The sequence below is a fragment of the Lissotriton helveticus genome, chromosome 1_1 (genome assembly GCF_964261635.1).
Source record: "Lissotriton helveticus chromosome 1_1, aLisHel1.1, whole genome shotgun sequence".
Lineage (NCBI taxonomy): Eukaryota > Metazoa > Chordata > Amphibia > Caudata > Salamandridae > Lissotriton > Lissotriton helveticus.
In genome coordinates, this window is record NC_136057.1 from 1,452,524,116 (window position 1) to 1,452,552,009 (window position 27,894).

The 27,894-nt window shown below is 46.0% G+C and overlaps 1 protein-coding gene across 2 annotated transcripts in view; it reads left to right on the forward strand.

The window, feature by feature from the left end:
- DDX23 (DEAD-box helicase 23) overlaps positions 1 to 27,894 on the forward strand; it is a 269,078-nt gene that overhangs the window by 113,169 nt on the left and 128,015 nt on the right. For both annotated transcript variants that reach the window (XM_078685884.1, XM_078685889.1), the window contains exon 5: positions 10,704 to 10,769. In XM_078685884.1, coding sequence (XP_078542010.1) covers positions 10,704 to 10,769 — 66 coding nt within the window. The remainder of the gene's footprint in view (positions 1 to 10,703; positions 10,770 to 27,894) is intronic.

The following is a 27,894-nucleotide window of genomic DNA, read 5'->3' on the forward strand; positions in this document are numbered from 1 at the left end:
CATAGGGAGTGGAGAGTGCATAGGGAGTGGAGAGTGCATAGGGAGTGGAGAGTGCATAGGGAGTGGAGAGTGCATAGGGAGTGGAGAGTGCATAGGGAGTGGAGAGTGCATAGGGAGTGGAGAGTGCATAGGGAGTGGAGAGTGCATAGAGAGTGGAGAGTGCATAGGGAGTGGAGAGTGCATAGGGAGTGGAGAGTGCATAGGGAGTGGAGAGTGCATAGGGAGTGGAGAGTGCATAGGGAGTGGAGAGTGGAGAGTGCATAGGGAGTGGAGAGTGGAGAGTGCATAGGGAGTGGAGAGTGCATAGGGAGTGGAGAGTGCATAGGGAGTGGAGAGTGCATAGGGAGTGGAGAGTGGAGAGTGCATAGGGAGTGGAGAGTGGAGAGTGCATAGGGAGTGGAGAGTGGAGAGTGCATAGGGAGTGGAGAGTGGAGAGTGCATAGGGAGTGGAGAGTGGAGAGTGCATAGGGAGTGGAGAGTGGAGAGTGCATAGGGAGTGGAGAGTGCATAGGGAGTGGAGAGTGCATAGGGAGTGCAGAGTGCATAGGGAGTGCAGAGTGCATAGGGAGTGCAGAGTGCATAGGGAGTGCAGAGTGCATAGGGAGTGCAGAGTGGAGAGTGCATAGGGAGTGGAGAGTGCATAGGGAGTGGAGAGTGCATAGGGAGTGGAGAGTGCATAGGGAGTGGAGAGTGCATAGGGAGTGGAGAGTGCATAGGGAGTGGAGAGTGCATAGGGAGTGGAGAGTGCATAGGGAGTGGAGAGTGCATAGGGAGTGGAGAGTGCACAGGGAGTGGAGAGTGCACAGGGAGTGGAGAGTGCATAGGGAGTGCAGAGTGCATAGGGAGTGCAGAGTGCATAGGGAGTGCAGAGTGGAGAGTGCATAGGGAGTGCAGAGTGCATAGGGAGTGGAGAGTGCATAGGGAGTGGAGAGTGCAGAGTGCATAGGGAGTGGAGAGTGCATAGGGAGTGGAGAGTGGAGAGTGCACAGGGAGTGGAGAGTGGAGAGTGCATAGGGAGTGGAGAGTGCATAGGGAGTGGAGAGTGCATAGGGAGTGCAGAGTGCATAGGGAGTGCAGAGTGCATAGGGAGTGCAGAGTGGAGAGTGCATAGGGAGTGGAGAGTGCATAGGGAGTGGAGAGTGGAGAGTGCATAGGGAGTGGAGAGTGCATAGGGAGTGGAGAGTGCATAGGGAGTGGAGAGTGGAGAGTGCATAGGGAGTGGAGAGTGCATAGGGAGTGGAGAGTGCATAGGGAGTGGAGAGTGCATAGGGAGTGGAGAGTGCATAGGGAGTGGAGAGTGCATAGGGAGTGGAGAGTGCATAGGGAGTGGAGAGTGCATAGGGAGTGGAGAGTGCATAGGGAGTGGAGAGTGCATAGGGAGTGGAGAGTGCATAGGGAGTGGAGAGTGCATAGGGAGTGGAGAGTGCATAGGGAGTGCAGAGTGCATAGGGAGTGCAGAGTGCATAGGGAGTGCAGAGTGCATAGGGAGTGCAGAGTGGAGAGTGCATAGGGAGTGGAGAGTGCATAGGGAGTGGAGAGTGGAGAGTGCATAGGGAGTGGAGAGTGCATAGGGAGTGGAGAGTGCATAGGGAGTGGAGAGTGCATAGGGAGTGGAGAGTGCATAGGGAGTGGAGAGTGGAGAGTGGAGAGTGCATAGGGAGTGGAGAGTGGAGAGTGCATAGGGAGTGGAGAGTGGAGAGTGCATAGGGAGTGGAGAGTGGAGAGTGCATAGGGAGTGGAGAGTGCATAGGGAGTGGAGAGTGCATAGGGAGTGCAGAGTGCATAGGGAGTGCAGAGTGCATAGGGAGTGCAGAGTGCATAGGGAGTGCAGAGTGCATAGGGAGTGCAGAGTGCATAGGGAGTGCAGAGTGGAGAGTGCATAGGGAGTGCAGAGTGCATAGGGAGTGCAGAGTGGAGAGTGCATAGGGAGTGCAGAGTGCATAGGGAGTGGAGAGTGCATAGGGAGTGGAGAGTGCATAGGGAGTGGAGAGTGCATAGGGAGTGGAGAGTGCATAGGGAGTGGAGAGTGCATAGGGAGTGCAGAGTGCATAGGGAGTGGAGAGTGCATAGGGAGTGGAGAGTGCATAGGGAGTGGAGAGTGCATAGGGAGTGGAGAGTGCATAGGGAGTGGAGAGTGCATAGGGAGTGCAGAGTGGAGAGTGCATAGGGAGTGCAGAGTGCAGAGTGGAGAGTGCATAGGGAGTGCATAGGGAGTGGAGAGTGCATAGGGAGTGGAGAGTGCATAGGGAGTGGAGAGTGCATAGGGAGTGGAGAGTGCATAGGGAGTGGAGAGTGCATAGGGAGTGGAGAGTGCATAGGGAGTGGAGAGTGCATAGGGAGTGCAGAGTGCAGAGTGCATAGGGAGTGCAGAGTGGAGAGTGCATAGGGAGTGCAGAGTGGAGAGTGCATAGGGAGTGGAGAGTGGAGAGTGCATAGGGAGTGGAGAGTGCATAGGGAGTGGAGAGTGCATAGGGAGTGGAGAGTGCATAGGGAGTGGAGAGTGCATAGGGAGTGGAGAGTGCATAGGGAGTGCAGAGTGGAGAGTGCATAGGGAGTGGAGAGTGCATAGGGAGTGGAGAGTGGAGAGTGCATAGGGAGTGGAGAGTGCATAGGGAGTGGAGAGTGCATAGGGAGTGGAGAGTGCATAGGGAGTGGAGAGTGCATAGGGAGTGGAGAGTGCATAGGGAGTGGAGAGTGCATAGGGAGTGGAGAGTGCATAGGGAGTGCAGAGTGGAGAGTGCATAGGGAGTGCAGAGTGGAGAGTGCATAGGGAGTGGAGAGTGGAGAGTGCATAGGGAGTGGAGAGTGCATAGGGAGTGGAGAGTGCATAGGGAGTGGAGAGTGCATAGGGAGTGGAGAGTGCATAGGGAGTGGAGAGTGCATAGGCAGTGGAGAGTGCATAGGGAGTGGAGAGTGCATAGGGAGTGCAGAGTGGAGAGTGCATAGGGAGTGCAGAGTGCATAGGGAGTGGAGAGTGCATAGGGATTGGAGAGTGCATAGGGAGTGGAGAGTGCATAGGGAGTGGAGAGTGCATAGGGAGTGGAGAGTGCATAGGGAGTGGAGAGTGCATAGGGAGTGGAGAGTGCATAGGGAGTGGATAGGGAGTGCAGAGTGGATAGGGAGTGCAGAGTGGATAGGGAGTGCAGAGTGGATAGGGAGTGCAGAGTGGATAGGGAGTGCAGAGTGGATAGGGAGTGGATAGTGCATAGGGAGTGGAGAGTGCATAGGGAGTGGAGAGTGCATAGGGAGTGGAGAGTGCATAGGGAGTGGAGAGTGCATAGTGAGTGGAGAGTGCATAGTGAGTGGAGAGTGGAGAGTGCATAGTGAGTGGAGAGTGCATAGGGAGTGCAGAGTGGAGAGTGCATAGGGAGTGCAGAGTGGAGAGTGCATAGGGAGTGCAGAGTGGAGAGTGCATAGGGAGTGCAGAGTGCATAGGGAGTGCAGAGTGGATAGGGAGTGCATAGGGAGTGCTGAGTGGAGAGTGCATAGGGAGTGCAGAGTGCATAGGGAGTGCAGAGTGGAGAGTGCATAGGGAGTGCAGAGTGCATAGGGATTGGAGAGTGCATAGGGATTGGAGAGTGCATAGGGAATGGAGAGTGCATAGGGAGTGGAGAGTGCATAGGGAGTGGAGAGTGCATAGGGAGTGGAGAGTGCATAGGGAGTGGAGAGTGCATAGGGAGTGGAGAGTGCATAGGGAGTGGAGAGTGCATAGGGAGTGGAGAGTGCATAGGGAGTGGAGAGTGCATAGGGAGTGGAGAGTGCATAGGGAGTGGAGAGTGCATAGGGAGTGGAGAGTGCATAGGGAGTGGAGAGTGCATAGGGAGTGGAGAGTGCGGAGTGGAGAGTGCAGAGTGGATAGGGAGTGCAGAGTGGATAGGGAGTGCAGAGTGGATAGGGAGTGCAGAGTGGATAGGGAGTGCAGAGTGGATAGGGAGTGCAGAGTGGATAGTGAGTGGAGAGTGCATAGGGAGTGGAGAGTGCATAGGGAGTGGAGAGTGCATAGGGAGTGGAGAGTGCATAGGGAGTGGAGAGTGCATAGGGAGTGCAGAGTGCAGAGTGGATAGGGAGTGCAGAGTGCATAGGGAGTGCAGAGTGCATAGGGAGTGCAGAGTGCATAGTGAGTGGAGAGTGCATAGTGAGTGGAGAGTGGAGAGTGCATAGTGAGTGGAGAGTGCATAGGGAGTGCAGAGTGGAGAGTGCATAGGGAGTGCAGAGTGCATAGGGAGTGGAGAGTGCATAGGGAGTGGAGAGTGCATAGGGAGTGGAGAGTGCATAGGGAGTGGAGAGTGGAGAGTGCATAGTGAGTGGAGAGTGCATAGGGAGTGGAGAGTGCATAGGGAGTGCAGAGTGGAGAGTGCATAGGGAGTGCAGAGTGGAGAGTGCATAGGGAGTGCAGAGTGGAGAGTGCATAGGGAGTGCAGAGTGCAGAGTGGAGAGTGCATAGGGAGTGGAGAGTGGAGAGTGCATAGGGAGTGGAGAGTGCATAGGGAGTGGAGAGTGCATAGGGATTGGAGAGTGCATAGGGAGTGGAGAGTGCATAGGGAGTGGAGAGTGCATAGGGAGTGGAGAGTGCATAGGGAGTGCAGAGTGGATAGGGAGTGCAGAGTGGATAGGGAGTGCAGAGTGGATAGGGAGTGCAGAGTGGATAGGGAGTGCAGAGTGGATAGGGAGTGGAGAGTGCATAGGGAGTGGAGAGTGCATAGGGAGTGGAGAGTGCATAGGGAGTGGAGAGTGCATAGGGAGTGGAGAGTGCATAGGGAGTGGAGAGTGCATAGTGAGTGGAGAGTGCATAGTGAGTGGAGAGTGCATAGTGAGTGGAGAGTGGAGAGTGCATAGTGAGTGGAGAGTGCATAGGGAGTGCAGAGTGGAGAGTGCATAGGGAGTGCAGAGTGGAGAGTGCATAGGGAGTGCAGAGTGGAGAGTGCATAGGGAGTGCAGAGTGCATAGGGAGTGCAGAGTGGATAGGGAGTGCATAGGGAGTGCTGAGTGGAGAGTGCATAGGGAGTGCAGAGTGCATAGGGAGTGCAGAGTGGAGAGTGCATAGGGAGTGCAGAGTGCATAGGGATTGGAGAGTGCATAGGGATTGGAGAGTGCATAGGGAATGGAGAGTGCATAGGGAGTGGAGAGTGCATAGGGAGTGGAGAGTGCATAGGGAGTGGAGAGTGCATAGGGAGTGGAGAGTGCATAGGGAGTGGAGAGTGCATAGGGAGTGGAGAGTGCATAGGGAGTGGAGAGTGCATAGGGAGTGGAGAGTGCATAGGGAGTGGAGAGTGCATAGGGAGTGGAGAGTGCAGAGTGGATAGGGAGTGCAGAGTGGATAGGGAGTGCAGAGTGGATAGGGAGTGCAGAGTGGATAGGGAGTGCAGAGTGGATAGGGAGTGCAGAGTGGATAGTGAGTGCAGAGTGGATAGTGAGTGGAGAGTGCATAGTGAGTGGAGAGTGCATAGGGAGTGGAGAGTGCATAGGGAGTGGAGAGTGCATAGGGAGTGGAGAGTGCATAGGGAGTGGAGAGTGCATAGGGAGTGCAGAGTGCAGAGTGGATAGGGAGTGCAGAGTGCATAGTGAGTGGAGAGTGCATAGTGAGTGGAGAGTGCATAGTGAGTGGAGAGTGCATAGTGAGTGGAGAGTGGAGAGTGCATAGTGAGTGGAGAGTGCATAGGGAGTGCAGAGTGGAGAGTGCATAGGGAGTGCAGAGTGGAGAGTGCATAGGGAGTGCAGAGTGCATAGGGAGTGCAGAGTGGATAGGGAGTGCATAGGGAGTGCAGAGTGGAGAGTGCATAGGGAGTGGAGAGTGCAGAGTGCATAGGGAGTGCAGAGTGCATAGGGAGTGCAGAGTGGAGAGTGCATAGGGAGTGCAGAGTGGAGAGTGCATAGGGAGTGCAGAGTGGAGAGTGCATAGGGAGTGCAGAGTGCATAGGGAGTGCAGAGTGGAGAGTGCATAGGGAGTGCAGAGTGCATAGGGAGTGCAGAGTGGATAGGGAGTGCATAGGGAGTGCAGAGTGGAGAGTGCATAGTGAGTGGAGAGTGGAGAGTGCATAGTGAGTGGAGAGTGCATAGGGAGTGCAGAGTGGAGAGTGCATAGGGAGTGCAGAGTGGAGAGTGCATAGGGAGTGCAGAGTGCATAGGGAGTGCAGAGTGGATAGGGAGTGCATAGGGAGTGCAGAGTGGAGAGTGCATAGGGAGTGGAGAGTGCAGAGTGCATAGGGAGTGCAGAGTGCATAGGGAGTGCAGAGTGCATAGGGAGTGCATAGGGAGTGCAGAGTGCATAGGGAGTGCAGAGTGCAGAGTGCATAGGGAGTGCAGAGTGGAGAGTGCATAGGGAGTGGAGAGTGCATAGGGAGTGGAGAGTGGAGAGTGCATAGGGAGTGGAGAGTGCATAGGGAGTGGAGAGTGCATAGGGAGTGGAGAGTGGAGAGTGCATAGTGAGTGGAGAGTGCATAGGGAGTGGAGAGTGCATAGGGAGTGCAGAGTGGAGAGTGCATAGGGAGTGCAGAGTGGAGAGTGCATAGGGAGTGCAGAGTGGAGAGTGCATAGGGAGTGCAGAGTGGAGAGTGCATAGGGAGTGCAGAGTGCAGAGTGGAGAGTGCATAGGGAGTGCAGAGTGGAGAGTGCATAGGGAGTGGAGAGTGGAGAGTGCATAGGGAGTGGAGAGTGCATAGGGAGTGGAGAGTGCATAGGGAGTGGAGAGTGCATAGGGAGTGGAGAGTGCATAGGGAGTGGAGAGTGCATAGGGAGTGGAGAGTGCATAGGGAGTGCAGAGTGCATAGGGAGTGCAGAGTGGAGAGTGCATAGGGAGTGCAGAGTGGAGAGTGCATAGGGAGTGCAGAGTGGATAGAGAGTGGAGAGTGAATCCCCTCTACTGCTCTTCTATGGACACTTGTACTTCTTCTACTTCTCCACCAGCACTGTGTGTGTTTCCACTCGCCCGTGGCACTGGAGACTGAAGCACATCCTTCTTAGGGTGACAACCGTCTAGCTGGTCATTATGGACACTCTTTCCAGTTCTGTACTTTTATGTGATCACACTATGCATTATGGGGGGTGTAGTGTTGTTTTGATTCCATTAGAACACAGCTGAAAACAATGATTTGTAGATAAAAACTCTAGTCCCACTAAATCTTGGAAGTGCTTATTCACACACACACATGCATGCACGCACATATGCAAACACACTCTCTCTCCCTCAACAGGTGCACTACCTCCTCACAAGCACGGACAGCAAGCGTCGCCTTAATGTGCCACCCCAGCACGGTTTAACCCCCTCAGCTGTCAATTGGACGTCTGTCACGTGACACCTGCAGACCAGACTCTGAATTTCTTCAGTGAAATCCAGTAGGGTACAATAGGTCTTACATTTGCAAGAGATTAAGTTGTTGGCAATGTAAATGACAATGCCATTTATTTATCTGTTTTCAAAACCAACACATAAATAAAAATGTTGTCATTTACAATGCCAATAGCTCTAACTTTGGCAAAGGCGAAACCGTTGCATTGTAAATGCTTGTTTTTCCTTTCTTTCCTTTTTTAGGTTTCGCCTGGCGAAAGCTGCGCACCGCGCAGCTTTTCGGCGCAGGCGAAAACCTTATGTTAACAGTAGAGTGGCTTGGGAATCCGCCCTCTGTTCCATTGGCTAGCTCCATAAATGGAGGCTAGCCATTGGAACAGAGATCTGTCCGTCAATTGCGGAGAAGATTCGGGGGCGTTCCGGCCATTTTTACTCATCCTGCCCCTTTGACAACGTCATTGCGGTGGTGGGCGTGTTTATTTTTTTTGGGGGGGGAGGTTTTTTTTGAGTCATTCCGCCGAAAGAAGTCGTCTTTGTAGGTTTGCTCGTGTCCTGCTTGTTAAGTTAGAAGTCGTCCTTGTTAAGTTTGCCCGTGTCCTGCCGGAAGAAGTCGTCCTTGGTGAGTGCTTGTTTTTTACTTCCACTTTCCTCTTCTGAGATATTGGCATGCATGCTTTTACTTCAGAAGCCAGTCTGATATTGGAAAGAGCCACGGAAGCATCGCCTGTTTCTTTTTCTCGATATTATTAATTGAAAAACCAACACACATACCAAACATTTCAAGTTTTCCCGGAAAACACCGATAGTTTCAGATTCTCTTGGTCCCTTCCCCCCCCCCCCCTTTTCCCTCCTTCCGAGTACTTCCGAAGTTATCCGGAAATTGCCGAGAGTCCGTCCGCCGGACTGCTGGAGGCGGCCGCAGCGCCATGTTGGATGCTCTGCTCCTTCAGTGAGAAATCCCGCAGCACCCCTGAGTGCCCCACTAACCGGAACCGGGGTACCAGTCCCAGTAAAGTAGGTGCGATCGACAGGATGAACGTACTTTCACATCCCCATGCTTTCCAATACTATGTTTTACGTGAGCACTGATGATAATGCCTATTACTGGAAAGCGTGTGATGCTGCAGAAGGAATATGATTACGTTATAGTGAACAAAACGGTCCTTAGCTTATTTCAGAATCAACAAAAAGATGCTGTATAGAAACACAATGGAAAACTATACGTGTTATAAAATTTCCAAACCCAGCCGGGAGAGGAGTTTATTTTATAAAGAAGCAATGTTCAATCCAATAATACAAATGTAATCACAAGACACAAGCCTGTGTCGTACATGAAAAGAAGGAAACAGAAAAATAGCATAAGGGTGAAAGAGGTGTCTATCAGGCATAGAGCGAGAGCAAAGACAGGGTACTGTTAATAGGTAAAAAATCAATCACAGTATCGCCTGGAGTGGAATATAAACAATCTTATTGGTCAATATTGTAAATATGAACCCACTCATGGGTGTCGACGTTTCGATCCCTATTGCTCAACAAGATACATGGGATCATCATCAGGACAGTTGTAATGAACAAGACATGCCTGATTTGTAAAAGAAGCCACGCAGTGAACTGGCATGGAGGTCTCTACGGGGGTCCGGACGCAATTGGTAATGCAGGATAGTTAAACAGTGTTGATCGTTTCCAACCGCGAGGGTGGCGCTTGAGGTGCTCAAATGGCAAGCAATACGGAGTTCTTTTTAAAAAAATAAATAACCGTGTAGGTAGCAAGGACCGTACACGTGGGATCCCAACAATGAGGATTTGGACGTCAGTCCCGATGAGGACTCGTCTTCCCGTGGCTTCTCGGTCGATGCCGACTGCAAGCAGAAGGAATATGAGACATGGTTAAAACTTTATTTGTAACAAACTAGAGTGGGTCTTTCTTACTTTTTTCCCTTCATACGCCTATCGTTCGGTTGGTGTGTTTTAGTCAAAGCGTGTGATGTAAATGAACCATCAGCGCCTCCGTCGATTACCCCCCCCCGCCCCCCTTTCATTGCGTCTTGCAGATTCCACCAGTGACCATGTTGTGGGCCGCATCACTCTGAGTCACAGGAACTGGGAAGGGTTTAAAGGGAAACGAAAGATAAGCAGTGTAGCAGCTGCGCTGTGTCATGTGTACACAGACAGGGTTGTATCACGAGGTTTCCTTCGTCGGACTTTACTTTCACTTTTAGGCATGGTAACCTCCTCACTTGCAGGAAGCTGGGCTTCTTACAAGCTGCTTCAATTGTAAAGGCGAACGCCGTTTCATGATATCATCTTTTGACTATTGAAACACTCCTGACTTAAAATCAAACATTGTTTGCAGTTTTGTGAATTTAAGTTTGGGTTTTCTGCGCTGTAGGAGTCGGATTCCAGCACCCGGGAGGGGTGGGAGTCTGATGTAATTTCTGTTGCTTGGGGTTTCTTGCGCTGCTAGTGGGATCACTTACAATGTGGATTGAGTAGAGAATAGTGGCTTGAACTACAGATCCTGCATTTAGGAAGGATTTTTCTAGTGCAGAGAGTTAGGTCCTCTTACACTAGTGTGCAAGAGGGCCACTTTATCTTGGTTTGTGTAAGATATTTTAGTTTAAAGTATTTGAGTTTTCCAGTGAATAACTACTCACTCTCTACTACTCTCTACTCACTCTCTACTACTCTCTACCCACTCAACTACTCTAGTTCCCTTTACTACTCACTCTACTACTCTCTACTCACTCTACTACTCTCTAATCACTCTACTACTCTCTACTCACTACTACTCTCAACTATGTTCGACTCACTCTACTACTCTCTACTATCCACTCTCTATCTACTACTCACTCTCTACTACTCACTCTCTACTACTCTACTCACTTTGTACTACTCTAATACTCTCTACTACTCACTCTCTACTACTCTACCTCACTACTTCTACGCGCACACATATGCACATATATATATATGTGTGTATGCATTTATATATATGTGCCACCTTTTATTTATGTTTTTGTTTTTGAAACATAAATAAAACGCATTGTTATTTGCAATGTCAATAGCTCATACTCACGTAAATATGCGACCTATTGCATTGCAAATGCAATAGGTCTTGCATTTGCGAGAGATTAAGACATTGGCATTGTAAATGACAATGCCATTTATTTATCTGTTTTCAAAACCAACACATAAATACAAATTTTGTCATTTACAATGCCAATAGCTCTAACTTTTCTAAAGGCGAAACCATTGCATTGTAAATGCTTGTTTTTTTTACATTAAATTGGGTGCTTTACTTATCTCTTCTCACTGAAGGAGCAGGTAAAGTGCTCTACAGTGCAACTGAGGAATACGTCGAAGACAGAGGAGCTGTGCCTGATCCACATTTGTTTTAACTTTCCTTATGTTTTTATAGGCGCAACCACTTTCTTTGGAAGAGCTTTTAGCCAAGAAGAAAGCAGAGGAGGAGGCTGAGGCAAAGGTGAGACTAAATTACAATAAAAAATACTTTTGCAGTATAGTGAGAGCTCAACTATTTACTTTAATGTCAATTATTGAACTGTTTATACTGGCCTTTACCGTGCTGTCAGTGCTAACACAAAATATTCTTACTTTTTACAATAATGCCATTTCTTCTTTCAGACAGTATCACTATTCTTTAGAAATCTCCACCTTCTACCTGTACTAGGATCCTTGCTATTTTAAGTAATGTTATCTTTGCAGCATTGTTGTTATAGATGATGTGTTTTGAACTTTCCTGCAAGTGTTAGGTTTGCAATACGGTGAATTGCTTTTCTTTACAGTCTGTTTTGGAACAGAGCATGCGCAAAATGACTTTTACGCACACTTCCCAAAAACCACAGTACATCATGATACGGACTGCACCAGTGGTTATGTTTTCCCCTCTATTGGCTTTGTAGCCAATATCTTTTGCTTGGTGTGGAAAGTATTTTGTGACTGGACAAGAAGACTATTGTTGCTGTTTCTGGACCGAAGGATAACCGTTGGTGAAAGATATTCAGAGGAGAACATTGTCTTGGTGCAGGTTGTGTAATAATGAATGGATCGGGGTTAGGTCTTTTTCGATTCTGCCATTATCATTAGAAGCTGGCACAGTCTTATCTGCAACAGGTTTCTATTTCTTGTGTTTCTGGAAGATAAAGCCAATTGCTGGGTGGGTTAAAGATTTTTAAAAACCTGTTTGTCAGCTTCATGTGAGTGGGTGGACTCATTGAGTGTGATGGGGGGTAATGGGAAAACATTACAGCCCTTTGATACAACAGTTTGCCTAAAGAAAGAGGGTCATGGCAAGTCAAATGTAGAGTGTGGCCTGGTATATGATGTCCACTATTCTAGTGGGCACCTTGCACGAGTCCAAACAACCCTTATTGATGGTAGGTTTGAATTCAACCTTTATACAAAGCTATCCTAGTGGTGGCTGTGGAGAGCAGCCTTCAGGCTAAGACTTAGAGGCGAGTTAAGCTAGTTGTTTTACCAATTATAATCTCTTGAATGATCAAATGAAAGCACACCACTCAAGGTATATATCAAATATATATATGTATTTATTCTAAACACAACCCCTCTGGACTCTTTATGATGTCAGAGGTAAAAGTACAATACAAGGAACTTAATTAGCATACGATAAGTTGCTCAGTATACGTTATGCCCTAGGGGCCTCACAAACCATAGGCTAAAATAGTGGTATAAGAACCACGTGAGAGTTAGAAAACAGGCCTAGGGCCTGTAGAACCGCTTGGTCTACCTATAACCACCCAAGGTTAGGATGCAGGAGGCCCACGGGGGACCCATGCAGTGTCTAAACACAGCCGCGAATCACCATTGACTTTCTATGGAGAACGAACAAGTTACAATTTTAAAGATTAAGGGCACTTCTAGGTGAACTACGATGGAACCCTTTTAGACTAGGACACTTCGAGAGTCAAGACCCGCGGGAGCACCGGAGTACTTGTGTTACCTCACCCAGGAAAGCCGGGTGCATAGGTGTCTTTTGGTGTCGGATTTCGTCGTCGATTCCTATGGAGAGCTGCGGAGAAATGCTGCAGGCGACCAGAGGAAAAGAGTCCGGGTGGATCGAAGATGTGAAGAACCTAAAAGCAGAGAGGACAGTCTGGGTCACTAGCCAGTGACCAGGATGGCAAGGAGAAGATGCCAGCCGATGTCGGGTGATTTCAGGTGAAAGAGGTGAAGCTTGACTCTTCAGCCACGAGAACCAGGAGGCGCCGACGATGACCAGGAGCTGGATAAGAGCTGTCCCACGAAGGATCTAGCTGACTGCGGTGTTGGAATCATGATTGGACCCACCAAGCCCTGGCAACAGCAACCCACGCAAGATGACAAGATTGGCTTTGGTGCAGACCAGCAAGGTCTGAGGGACTCCTCCTTTGTAGAGGAGTGGGAGCACGTCTGGAGCAACCAGGAAAGCTCCAGAAACAAAGGATTGGCCTTCGTGGGGGCTCACTAGCCAACGGACTAGGAACCGCAAAGGCGCCTCGAGCTGCAGCGAAGAAAGGGGACTCACGGGTCACTCGTGGAGTTCTGGCCTCTGTACTTCGGTGCAAAAGGAGCTCGGGGCAGGGGCTTCAAATACCCCAATGCACAACTTCGGGATACCTCGGAAAGTAGGTGCAGTCACAAAAATGCAGGATGTACCACATGTCTCGTGTCCGCTACAGGTCTCAGCTTTGCTGGGAGCGCAGGTCAGCGTTAGAGATGTCTGGAAATCCGTGTCCTGTGTCGTAGATTCTTCGGGATCCGGCGGTAGACTCGAAAATACAGACCGGCAAAGATGCAGATGGTGCCTGTTTGAACAGGGTGGTCACTCCTTGACCACAGGGGAGATTTCTTCCGTCTTCCAGTCGATATGGAATGTCGAAGGTCCAAGATATATGTTGCAGAGTTTTGTCCAGGGTAATCTAAAGTCTAGGGACTGGGGTTCTATACTTATAGTAAGTTTAGGGGTTGGACTAACTCTAAGGTCCCTCCTATGGGTGGACCTGGGGAGGGGGTGGATGCACCCTTTCCCCTTTGTCCAGTTTCGCGCCAGAGCTGAGGCTCAGCGCCCCAGCAACCGGTTAGAACTGGGAAATGCATGGAGCACCTTGTGTGCCCCAGGCAGTGTCTGAAAAGCATTCACTGAATGCAACCCACCCTGCCCCAATATACTAAAGCCTGTCTTGGGAGGTGCTGTACCTCCCTGGACAGGAAACCTATTGTCCAGGCCTCCCCTGCCAGAGTTTCGTCCAGCAGCAGGAGGGCAGACTCGTGTCTGTGGCAGCAGCATCCATTTTGTGATGCTGGGGCTCTGTTTAACTTTAACCGGGTTTACCAGTAACTACATTTCTTCTCCCTCTAGGAGGGTGGAATGCTACCCCCGCTGCCAGAACTGGCGAGGGGGGGGGGGGGTTAGTATTCCAAAGTGTTTGACACCTTACACAACATGTTTTGATAAAGTCAAACCAAAGTTAGCATTAACCGCAAGGATTATAATGCACTAAGAGTATATGGTATGGCTATATCATAGAACAGCTATAAGGAGATGGGTCCGAAAGCTGCAGAAGGGCTCAGCTCATGCTAGGGTACCCTCTCACACACAACCAAGCACTCTGCCTTCAGGATTGTCAAGGCCTGCCATAGGAGTGACTTATAGTTACTATGTTTCTATATATATATGGTAGATATAGGTATGCTATATCTAAGTAAGGGGGTGATTACACCACCTTACCCTGGCTGTAAGTACAGACCTGTGGTGTCAGTTTGGAAGGCTAACCAGGGGTAGCACAATACATGTTACAACTCCTGGTAGGCCTCAGGGGTTCCTATGCCCTGGGTACCTAAGGTACCATACACAGGGGCTCACAAGGGGGCCTCAATAACCAATCTGGTATATACCTAAAGTACATGGTATCAATTTAGAGAAAGAACAGCTAGGCTGTGGGCCTGGTTAGCAGGGCCACAGCCATACTAAAGCCGAAAAACCAGTGAAGCACAGCAAAAGTGGGGGTAACCATAGGAAGCAGACCCTACTCTCCTACCCGAAGGTGCAGATCATGGAAAGAATGAAGGAAGCAAAGGTCCACCTAAACTCATTGGTCAATGTACAGAGACTCCATCTTGACACATATGTGCTCAGCAAGACTCTGACGAGGAGATATTTAAGAAGGAGCAGAGTATTGGCTTAGAAGCACTAAGTTCTCTCCAACTGCAAGAAAGCCCTGCCTTCCAGTGCTTCTCCTGGCAGGGATCTGCCTGTAAAACAATCTTCAAAACTCTAAGAACACCCACCTCAAAAAAAAGCAAGCCCCTGCAAGGTGACCAGCACTGAAAACGAGATTGGCACCAAGGGCAGCCATTAAAGTAGGCCTTAGAGTTCTATTTGCATTGCAATGATCCACGATGCCAGGCATATCTCTGAGTCAAGAGAAATGTAAAGACTCCATTCACAGTGAAGAAGAAATGCAGGATACTTGGCAAAAACCACATTTAAATAGATGTTGATGCAGGGCACATTACAGGCATGACACTCAATCACCAAGTCAAGGGTACACCCATTCATTCATGCAGCACAAAATAACACTTCCTCAAGCTAGAGGAAGCCATTTTTACTTGATCTATATATTAGAGATGTGAAAGTTGTCTAAGCCAAGGACCTAGAGAAAGTATCCAATTCTCCAAAACCATATTTTCCATCCCTGCCACAGCATTAAGATGTAAATGAGGAAAGCCAAAGACACGAGAAACTTAATAAACACAGATGTGTACCCACCACCAAACCCACACATATCACTTTGCACAAAGAGAATCGTTGAAGCATGGTCATAGATTAAATGACAGATTATTTTTTTTAATTAGCTAATGAGTCAATGAGGACGTCAGAATACATTATCACAAAAAGAACAAAAATGCACGCTATAGACTGAAAATAATAATAATAATATAATGGTATTAATAGATAAAAATAACAGTGCATTCTATTGTATATTCTCTGACTAATACACACTATGTGGCAAGGCTTCACTCTAAGGGCCTCAATGCAAATTGCCTGGCACATTGTGATCCCTGTGCAAACACCTATTTTCTTATGGATCTCACTTAAGTGCTGCAATGTTTATTGCTTCCAGTAGTTGTTAGGTGGAATAAAGATCACAACAGTCATTTCATTTCAGCAGGTCAATCTTGGAAACTGGGGGAAATGCCCAGTAGGCACCAGGGCAGGTGGATTGTGCTGTAGAAAGCACCACAATCCACATGTTATGCCCCATGTCGTTTGTTTATTGAGTTTGATAATTATTGCACAAAGCCACTCGTAATGAGGGCCTAAGGAAAATAATTAGGAGCCCCAATTTAAATCTACATAATTGTAAACTGTTATTGCCCTGGGCAATTTCCAAATCTGAATAGAAGCTGGTTAAATGTTCCTGCCACCATGAGCCACCTTATGGAGAGTAAATTTTTTGCCAACCACCTGTTAGGAGCAGTCGAGATACTGAGATAGCATTACTTATTAATGGTTTGTGATCCAATAGAATGTAGTTTTTATGGTCTAACCCACATTTTATGAGGAAATTACATAGATAGTATCCTAACTAACACATTATTTTCATTTTTTGTGATTTTATCCCAAAATGTAGAGCATGTAATGTAGTTGCTGAACATTTACCAGAAGTATGCCTACAAATTTCGTGCACAATGATGTTGTTTTCAATCCTCGTTTAAACAACTAGAGTGGGGTGTTGGTCAGGGCCCCTGCACTTATACAGTGATGGAGGGCCAAATTATGGGCTATGGTTGGAAAAATGATGTGGCAAGAGTAGACAAATTTCGGCATATTGCAGATAATCTGTGACAATATTATGTTCTTACTTTGAAATTTCTATATTTATTAATACTGTATGGGCAAAGCGGTGCCTCACTAGTCCCAGTTTAATACCTGAAAACATCAATTGTCATCTGAAAGGTCACCTTTGCACAGATCCACGTTTTGGTACGATTTTAGTAACTTGTCATCTATTTGAGCATTTTTGGGGTTAACAGTGCAAATGATGAGTCAAATGGTGGATTATATGGTAAATGAGGCAAGTCCATAGTTAATGAGGAAATGCCACCTCTGCAGAATCGCATAATTATAGTGGCCCAGACTAAAAAAAAATATCCAAAACAAGGTATAGAATTTGGGACTTTAATATAGCGAGTCTCAAAAACAGTTTGATCTCAGCCAACACTTTGTTGATATTTTTGTTCTAAGGGTAGCGCCTATACACCTTAGGGTATTTGTTGTGCTCTATAAATATATCATCATCATTATTAATATTTTAACTTTAATTTCAATGGACCAGGTAAAAGTGAGCCAGTCCAGTTTGGATCCAGTTTCTTCAACAAAGATACAGAGTATTACACAGAAAAACTGTAGTACTCTGAAAGGGTCTGATTCAATGAGTTGTATTCTATTTTAAAAGTCACCAGAAATATGCAAATAAACAGATTCCCGACTAACCCCGTTCTTGAACTAAAAAGAAGAAAATGTGTCATCAAGGTTATCAGCAAAGAGGAGATTATCACAGATCAGTGTTTCATTACATATGTTTGGTTATTTAAGTAGTTTAGAAATGCCACACCATGCTTTCACTAGAGTCGAGTAGTTTTCAATTTAACTTGCTTAATTTTGGCTGTCAAAATTTCCAAAGTGACTAAACATATTGCAGTGGAAAAATATAGGAATTCAATGAAGGATTGGGGAATCCCTAGAATATTCGGATACATTGATTGTGCAACTCGATTTACCAGTACTGCTCAATGATACCAGCAAAAAACTTGCAGACTTAACTTTGTGCTGAAATAGCCAGGCTAAGCTAGTTGTATCCCTAGTACAGTTGCTTCGGCGACCAAATAAACCATGTTATAATGATTTGCAGTTTCCAAAATACATTTATAGGAATTTGACAGGTCTGTGTTCGAAAAGAGTTGAGAAACCTCTGGTGACTCGACATTGTAACTGTATACAAAGTTGTAAAATCTCCCATTTTGTTTTTTGCCTTTTTAGTCTTGGAAAGTAACGGGTTGAAGTTAATAGCCCATATCTAATCTCAACTCTAATTAATCAATATAACCTCATTCTTTATACTAGGACTACAACACCATATTACCTATCACGGCCTCAGTTTCCAGATTCAGAGGAGGAAAGCCAAAATATTAAGACACCCCATTCACACATTGGGGAATGATGCATAGAACACGTACAATGAACTTGGATACCTAAGAACAATTTGAAAAGTTCCCAGTAAAAGTATCTTATCCTGACTAAACTTCCACATATCACTCCTCTGTACAAAAAGACACTCCGAAGCGTGGCCTTGGAAATATAGGAGACAGATTGTATTTATAAACTTTGTAGAGTACTAGAAAAACCATTTACTTTTCTGTGTTGAAGACAAGATAAGTGAGCATCAGAGTCGAAAGAAATACCAAGTTGCTCTGAAGAACTCATTTACTTTTAAGATGATATGTTTCTTAAGTGAAAGTTCACTCTGCCTGCCAGAGACATTTACTGAAGGTGCAGGAAATAGACCGCAACCAGAGTAGGTGAGCTGAATGATGCTACGAGTTTATTTGGGAGCAGTCCTGAACTGCAGGATAGACATTTTTTAACTCTCTTAAATCTCTGTGACAGGTCCTAGTGGCAGACAGCAGACATGTTTCTAAGCTCGTACAATGTACTAGATAGCCATAATAAAATGCAGGAAAATACTTGCTGTATGCCAAACCATGCAAAAACAACAATGGTTCTGTCGGGGATAAAACCATTCCTTTGAGGAAAAAAGAATCAATCCGAGAATAATTGCTTTGTATGCAATGGATGAAATCATGCCTTTCATCTCAAACAAAAGCAATTATTTAAACGAAACACAGGCATAATGGAACACAAAAAAAACACAGATTTATACGTATTTTGGTATTTATATAAATTACGGCATTTATGTATATTTGCAAGCTGTAAACAAGGCTGTCAAAACAGGCTATGATCTCGCTTGATGTGTACTAACGTGACATTTTGGTGCTCAGTGATAAGAATGAAGTACAAATAATATATACAAGGTGAATACATGTACAGTTTTTACAAGGGAAGAGAATGACGATGGTCAGTGTATTAAGACACAACAATGTCTCTCGCAGATATAGAAGTTGCTTATTGACTTCGAACCAGAGACTTGTTAAGTCTGAACCATGTGGAATGGTCGACATTTCAACCCTGACAAGGCTTTGTTAAGAAGTCGTGGTGGGTTTTCATCAGCACATGGAAGGGGGAGAGGCAGCCTATGGGTATTAGAAGTATATGTCGATGTGTGTTCCATTAGGGGCAAGCCAAGAACAGGGCAGAAGTTTTAACAATGACTCACCCAGTCTGGGTAGTCTCAGACGTCCTTCGTTAATGGAAGTCAGAGGATCGCAGGTTAATCTGAAGAATTTAACCAAGCAAAGTGCTTGTCTTGGGCGATCTGCGAGTAAGCATAGAATGTTTAAAAATTGTGAAGTGATGCCCATCTTTATACAAATAAAATTTGAATCAAATTAGGTGGAGTGGCCCACATTGAGACTTACCCGCGGTAATCAGGGAAGCTCAAGTGGCCAAGTGATGTTGTCGTGAAGGATCTAAAAACAAGCTGGTTGTTTACATTAGGAGGGAGTTCATGGCGTTTAAAAAAAAAAACTAAAAGAAACCGTAAATTCATAATCTATGGACGAGCCGGGATCCCACATGGAGTGTTTACCTGCAGCAAACAGAAAGCACTGTTGTAAACAATCAGCCGTGTTCGAAGGGAATGAGTCCAATCCTGTGCAAGACGCCAGGCGCGAGTCCTGGTTCAATGCGCCCGTATCGTTGCAGTCTCGGAAGCCACTGCCAGGCTTCCGTATAAATGGGTTTCGGCATACGTGCACGTGGGTGCTGCGCATGGGCAGAGGCAGCAGCTGGATGCCGTCTGTCATGACGGTGGGAGTAAGGGACGATTATTCTAAAACGATTAGTGGGAAACTGGGTATGCACAAAGATGCACTGAAATGATCATATGAAAGCGCCACCTATGTTCCGTGCAATCAAGATCTTACGCTCTGAAGGCTGCCGATAAAGGCATTGCAGTGGTGGTGCAGAATACACCAGACTAAGTGGAAGAAATAGAACAACAACTTGGCAGGAGAGAGAGCTACTGCCCAACACCCAATGATCTGACTGAAGAGATTAAGATCTTGATTGAAAATCTCACCAAGGAGGGGCTGGATCAAGGTTTCCTGAGCCAACCAGAGTTGGATTTTCTGAATAGAAAAGAACCAAGGATTCCCACAATCTACACCCTCCCGAAGGTGCACAAGAGTTTGGATAAACCACCAGGCAGACCCATTGTTTCTGGTTGTGGGTCGATTTTAGAACCCTTAAACCAATTCATCGATCACTTTCTTCAACCATGGGTGACGGAAACCAAATTGTTTGTGAGAGATACGATGCACATCATCCAGTTACTGCCGGGCCAACCATTTGATGTCAATACCCAACTCTTGGTGACCCTTGACGTCTCCTCCCTGTATACCAATATACCACAGGGTAAGGCCTTAGACGTGACCAGGGAAACCTTGGAAAAGCGTCCCAGACCACACTGGATTCCAACAGGATTTTTGGTATCACTTTTAGAAATTGCGATGAAAAAGAATTACTTCACCTTCAAGAACCAGTACTATTACCAGTGCAAGGGCGTTGCGATGGAGGCCGGATTCGCGCCTAGCCTTGCCAACCTCTTCATGGATGCTTATGAAGATGAACACTTATACAGTCTCACCAATCCCTTCATAGACCACATCGCTGTATGGAAACGTTATATAGACGATGTGATAATGATATGGTCAGTCACTGCATGCGGCCTTAATGACTTCAAAGACTGGCTCAATAGAAGATCAAGTGATATTCAGTTCACTATGGCCTACAGCAGCGAAACCATTGATTTTCTCACCTTCCGAGTTGAGGAAGGCTTTCTCTTCACCGATCTTTATAGGAAACAAACTGAACGTAATACACTCCTTAAGTATGACTCGCACCACCCACGCAGCCTGAGGGACAACCTACCATATGGGCAATTTCTCAGGCTGAGGAGAAATTGCACATGCAGGGTCGATTTCTTTAAGGAAACAGAGACTCTCACTAGTCGTCTGAGAGAGAGGGGTTACCCAATGGGATTGCTTCAACATGCCCGGAAGTGGGCTTGGTACTGTCCCCGTGAACACCTTCTACATGTGAAGCCCAAATCTACAAGGACTGAGAACATAGTCTGTGTAACTACTTTCAACCCCAGGAGCAACGAGAATAAAAATGCTGTGAAAAAATATTGGAATCTGGTGGCCAGTGAATTAAATACTACTGGAGATCCCATATTTGCCTTCAAGAGAGGCAAAAACATCAAGGACAATGTGGTCAAAGCCTATCTTGAGCCACAAAAGCCATTTGACATCAGGGGCCAATTGGGCTTCCCTCCCATGACTGGACATCACAAATGCGGCCGTTGTAAGGCCTGTCCACTGACTATTAAGGGGACAACATTCACACACAAGAATAGAACATACAAGCTCCCACTATTCACAAATTGTAACAGCACAAATGTGGTATATGCCATCCAATGCCCGTGCGATATGTTGTACATAGGACAGACGACTCAGAAAGTTAAGGCGAGTCCTACAACACGAGTAGAGTAACATGCAAGGTACAAGGTGCACCTCTGGGTTGAGCATTTACGGACCCTGAACCACCCTCCCGAAAGCCTACGATGGTGGTTGGTAGAGAAAATTTGCGCACACCAATAGAGGTGGATTCACTCTCTTAATACAGTAGGCGGGGGACTCAACAAACTTGAGGAGACCTCGAAGCGAATGGGCCAGCTATGATTGTATCAAGGATTTCCATATATCATGTACCCATGGCTTCCACCATTATACTACATTACTTGCCACTCACATGCTGCCTCATGTTTGTTACTTGTTGAATTTACTTTGATCCGACTCACATGTGCCACATGCATGTACACAAATATATGCATTTTTCTACCTCAACAGGGGTTGTGCTTGGGCCAACTCTTCTAACGATCAGCAGACAGGGGGTGTAACATGGCACCACACACTACCTACCTCATCGTTATGTACTCTGTCACTATCCTTTAGATTGTCAATGAACACATTGAGTCTCAATACATGTATATAAATGCTGCACATTATGTACTGCTGTTTGTACAATGTTCGTGTTTCCTTACATTTGGCTTACTTTTCGCTCGCATGTAAATTATAATTATTTTCAGATTTCAAATCTTTATTTCGGCATTACGCCATAAAAGAACAATTGAAACATTACATTTTAATAAAAATACATGACGGTCTCTAAAAAGATAAAATACATTCTATATAACTGTGCAACACATGTTGGAAAATACTTGGAGCATAACAATAAAAATGATATGGGACAGGAGGACACCTCAATAGTTCGATAAGCAAATTCAATAGTTGCAGTGTTATTAAGCTAAAAATGAACAAATTCAATTCCATAAAATAAAACCAAATTAATAGAAATTCGGTTCACAGCTGAAGGCCCATTTTTTTCCTACGGTAGCAAATAGAAAGTAGAAATCTACTGACACTAAATATTATCTGTTGTGAAGTGTTGGTAGTCAAAATTCTCAGAGCCTGATTGCAGGACCTCAAGCCTAATAGAAGGCATATCGGTTTAATCCATCTTTTTCTTTCGTGGGCGTAGATAGGACAGAAGAAAAGAATGTGCTGCTCATTCTCAATTTGGTCGTTTTCACAAAATGAGCAAGCTTCATCCAATACCTCAGCCGATGGATCACGGTTCCTTGCCCAACATGCCAAAGTTGATTTTAATAAGAGATTTCCATATCTAAACTTTAGAAATAGTGTCTTGGCAAGTGGGGGCTCTATTTCGTCCATAAAGGACTCATAAAAGGGTTCGTCCTTAAAACGTAAAAAATTTGAAACTAAAGAACCACTAGTACTAACATTTACAGTCATGTTTGCTACATAGGACCAAAATGCTTTTTTCAGGACTAATTTGGGATTAGATGGTAACAGCTCGGGATGCTCCCAAAAATGTTTCAGGCCTATAAGGTTAAGCCAAGTCCTAACATGTGTAAGCCATGGGATTTTTGTATTACTGTCCAACCCCATGATCTCTATCAGCCCTTCTCTGTATGCTTGAAGCTCAGGAACGTGCCACAATCTTACCCAGAGCATAAGCGGTCTAATAAGAACGTGATGGTCTGTTCTTTTAAGGTCAAGGTCCAATTGCAAAGGTACTAATGGGGTTCCTCTCGGAACCCTAACCAAGCTTCGCATAAAGTTGTTGTCATGAATACTAAAGGTCTCCTTGGAGCCCGGCCCCCATAGTTCAGCACCATATAGCACTGATGATTGAACCTTAAATTTAAAGAGTTCCATAACGGGACGCACCGCTTTACTGGTACTTAAGCTTTGCTCTCTGAGTATTGGTTTAACGTTCTGAGCAAATAACAATTTGCTTTTTTCCAATTGTGCTTTCCAGGTAAAGTTGCAATCAAGCGTCACCCCTAAGTAAGAAAAGTGAGGCACTGATTCCAACTTTATCCCTTTTAAAGTTAGGCAACCCTTGTCTGGTTTGGTTGGATTTAGGGCCATATATTTCGTTTTCTTCACATTAATCTCTAGCCCCTTTTGACAACAGTAATCGTTAAAATTATTCAGTAAAATCTGCAAGCCGTTTTTTGTTTGGGATATCAGAATGGTATCATCAGCAAACAATAGAGATGCTACCCTTTCGCCATTCAATTTAGGTGCATCATTTTTACATTTGTCTAAGTAAGAGGGAATATCGTTCACGAAAATAGAAAAGAGAGTGGGGGCCAAAACGCATCCCTGGCGAACTCCACGTTCGATAGGAATTTTCCGTGATAATTCGCCATTTTGTCCCCATCTAATTCTCGCAAAGTTCCCATCATGTAATTTTATAATTTGAGCTACTATATTGTTTGGCATACCCGCTGCACTCAGCGTCTTCCACAGAAGATCACTTGGCACCAGATCGAATGCTGCCCTTAAATCAACAAAGGCAACATATAAGTGGGCCTTCTTTATCATTACGTACTTCCAGTAGAGGCAGCAGAATCTAAAGCATTGATCTATAGTGCTGACTTTAGTTCTGAAGCCGGCTTGAAATTTAGACAAAAATAAATTTTCATCCAACCAGTTACTCACTCGTAATAAAATATGGCGTGAGTAGATTTTCTGAAGGATGTCCATTAAGCTTATTGGGCGATAATTACAGGGATCCTTCCTGTCTCCTTTTTTAAATATTAAAACAATTTCAGCTCCTTTCCAACTTTCAGGGAATTCTAAGGTTTGAGATAATTTGTTGCATAGATAATTGATATATGGTGCCCATATTTTCAAGTCATGCTTGTAAAGATCCCCGGGGATTTTGTCCAAACCTGGGGCTTTCCCAGTTTTTACTTGGCTTATGGCCAGCTCTGTTTCCCCCAAGGAAAAGACCAGCGGGTCTACTGGGAATTCAGGACTTACTGCAGTGGATGCTGTATAAGGATCGTCATATTTCCTGTACAAATTGGCAAAATGGGTTACCCAGGTTTCCTCGTCCAGGAAAGTGTCTTTAACCACCCTTCCTACCTTGTTCCCATTTGCTATCAGCTTCCAGAAGACTACAGTGTCATGAGATCTTGCAGCTGACAACAATTCCGCCCACTTTTCTTCCTCCCACGCAATTTTTGATGTCTTTTGGGCAGTTTTGTAGTTACTTCTAGCTTTTTTGACATCCATTTGGGACTTGGATTTAATAGCAATTAACAGTTCCCTCTTAGACTCTCTACAGGATCTGTCATACCAAGGCTTGCTGTGAGACAGGTTCTGAGTCTTCTGCTGGGGTTTTTTAGGCATTTTAGTTACCAGTAGTCTTATTTTTTGAAAAAACTCCTGGTGTATAGTCAGAAAAGGAGTTATTACTTCCTCCTCGGGAGTTAAACTTAGATATGTAGCAAAAGTCCCTGCAAAAAGTGAGTATATTTCGCTCAAGATATCACCATGATCCAAAATAAATGGCCATTTTAGCGTTCTCCTATTGTTACTAATATGAATATCATTACCATCCCCAACACTCCCATCGAAGGAGAGTGTTGGAGAAGGATCGCTAAATAATGCAGCATTTAGTGACAAATTTAGTGGAAAGTGATCACTTTCTGCCCTCTCCTTTATTTTAAGATCTATGAGATACAACCAAAGAGGGATAGAGACTATTACAAAATCCAAGTTGCTCCTATATGTATTCCTACTAAAGGTTGGTTTTTTTATGGTGTCAGACGGTAACCGACCGTTACAGGCCCTAAGGTGATGCTCTGTACATAATTTGATCAGTTGAAGAGCCAGAGTGGAACATTTCACCGATTTGCTGCTCCCGAGGAGGGGGATTTTATTTGCCTGATCTTCCTCCTCGAAAATCTCACTTATGCCCAACACAGGTTCATAGTTACAATTCAGATCCCCAGCCAAGATGACAAAATCCTCCCCAGGATCCAACCCCCTCAAAAAGCAATCCAACTTAAGAACAGTCGGAGATTCCTTTGTTGACGGTGTCGGCCTATTATAGATATTCATTAGGAATAATTTATTCCCATTGGAGGATGTTATTTTTAATGCTAGGATATCTACAGAATTAGTATCTATCACCTCAATATTAACCCTTAGATTGATCTTTGTCCAGATCAGAAGACCCCCGGACGGCCTGCCACTTCTGGATGGGATTGCTCCAATACCAAAAGTCTTGTAGCCCACCCTATGGGGAGTGTCAACCGCCCAGGTTTCCTGAAGTAAGCAAAAATCAAAGGATTCCATATATGCAGCCCAGTCAGGATCCCTCAGTTTGCCAGCAACCCCAGCTACATTCCAACTGACAAGTTTAACCGAAGTCCCCAGCTCAGAAGACATAACAGTATTAGCCCTTGGTATCTCAACACCAGTAAATGCCACTTGTTGGATTCCCGAGGATATTCCCTCAGAAGGTAAGTGTCTTAAAGTACGAGTTGGTTCTACCTGTTCTTCAGGGATATTATCATTGCATATTGCGTTTTTTCCCAAAGGTCGAGATAGAACAGTTGGCAATAGATTACTCTCAGTTACAACCCTTATATCAGTGTGGTTCCCTGTGTCCCCTCCCTCATCCCTCCCCCTCAAAAAACTTCAATCGCAACTATCAAGGCCACTGAAAATATCGAAACGATTTGACGTTTCAAGAGGCGTGAAGGGTTTTAGATGGTCCATCCTTCTGTCTTGAAAGTTATGAAAGTTTTGATGTCTAACTGGGACAGAGTTCCATCCCCAGGGGTCTGGGACTGTTACAGGGCAAGGGGCACAAGGCATATTTCTCGTACCCTGATAAATCGGGGGGTACTGAGCATATTGACTACTCCCAACATTCTGTACAATTGAATAATTAAGTGGCTGAGTTTGAGTTGATCCCTGTATAAGGGGAAACTGAGATGGAAACACCACTGACCTTGGATAAAAGTACGTTAGAGGTCTTGGGATTATAGTACTATTAGAGCTGCCCATCTGCCAATTCAATATATAATGGACCGCGTTTGGATCCCTGAAATTAATGACCACTACGTCACCTTCGATATCTTTAGTTCTGCCCCCCAACCATTCGAGGCGTCGAACATGAACTATATCCCCATTAATATGATTTGCAATAGGCCTGTGTGTTCTCAACCAGTGCGTTATCTTGTTTTTTAGTTGGAAAAAGCCCTCCCTCTTATTTTGTTCAAGGGCCGGCACACCTGTTAGGACTACCACATAGGGTAATGCCTCTGGTGGAAGTTCAGGCAACGGAACCCTTTTTGGTTTCCCCCAGGTGCGTCTAGTTTCCCTCACCTCCCTTGTTAAGTCTGTCAAAGCTGAATTAGTTATGTTGCCAGAACTTTTAGGTGTTTTAACACAGGTTTTACTAGCAACGGTGCCCAACATTTGATCACCAGTTTTTTCTTGAGATGGTCTGGAGGCAACATGGTGATGAGCAATAGCTGTTGCTGTTTTCCCCAAGGTTTTCGGTACAGATAAAATTGAGGGGGGGGTAGGAACAATATGAGGTAAAATAGGGGGAGGAGATTGAACAGCGGATGACAAAACTTGTGGTGCACAATTAAATGCTTGACTGTCTGCATAATTAACACCTTTATGGCCTACAAGATCTTTTTTGGGCAATGCATTCTCAATTTTTGACAATCTACACTCCACCTCCATTAACCTCTCCAAGATAGATACAGAGTATGATCTGATCAAGTTCTCAATGTCCTGTAGGGACACAGGACCCTTATTTTCGGTGTGAACATCATCTCTCGCACTAGTCTCCATATTGACCTCTTTGTCTGCAGACATATTCAGTAAGACTGGGGATGCTGAAATGATATCAATCCCCTCAGAGTCAGATTGAGCAACACAGGGATTCTTGACAACTGTGGACAATTTTTTACCAAAGTCAGAGCAACTCAATTTGGGTTGCAACGGATCCCTCCTTTTCCGTCGCTTTTTATTCGGCGGGGGGCCATAAGTTTGCCCCGTAGATGGTAATTTTTTTGCCTTAATTCGGGCTGCATGCAATTGTGACAAGGCGTCTCCCTTTAATGTCGTTAGGCTACTTCCAATCGATGAAGCGGACAGGTCAATCATATCCGCTCTAGATACGGTTTCAGGTGAAAGAACAGCCGTATTTACATCCGGGAGTATACTATCTAGTAGAGGGATCGACTCGTTTACTAGTGTCCCAGTAACAATGGCAGGAGGTCCGATCACGGGAGATAAGGATGATAAAGTAGACCCATTCTTCATACTTTCCACTGAGCGGCGGCGGTCTGCCCGCCGCTCCGCCAGCACAATCTCCCTAGCAATATCAGGCGATGATTTGGAGAAATAACTGTCCAAGGTCCCATTGAGCAGCAAACCTTGTTTGTCCTGCACATGCAGCTCAACATTAACAGTTGCCATATATAAATAAGTGGGGTCGGTTGGTGTGACAGTTGATGGTGATAATAGTAAATTAGATATAAAAACAGTCAGTACCTGGAAACAGAACGGTATGCCCGGACCGGTCTCCTCGTGTCTCTGAGGGTCTCAGAGGGTCCGCCCTTAGTCCGGGCTTTGTCCCGGGATATGTCCCGCACACGCGTCCCGCTAACGCGTGCATGCACCGGATCTTAAGTGTTCTGAAAAAGGAGGGGGCGGAGTCACGGGAAGAGGCGGCAGGTGTGCTCGGTGGGTCACGCACAGCCTGCCGGACCTCGCAGTCCCGTCCTCCTGCTGCGCCAAGTCTCTCCCCACGCAGGTCCTAATCCACAGCGGGGCTCCAGGCGACCACAGACTCCACAAGCTCACTTACTCCTAGACGAGCGGCACCCGCGGAGCGGGGGCCGCGAGGAGTTTTAAAGCGCAGGCACAGGGCAGAGGGCGGAGACACGGGAAGAGGCGGCAGGTGTGCTCGGTGGGTCACGCACAGCCTGCCGGAC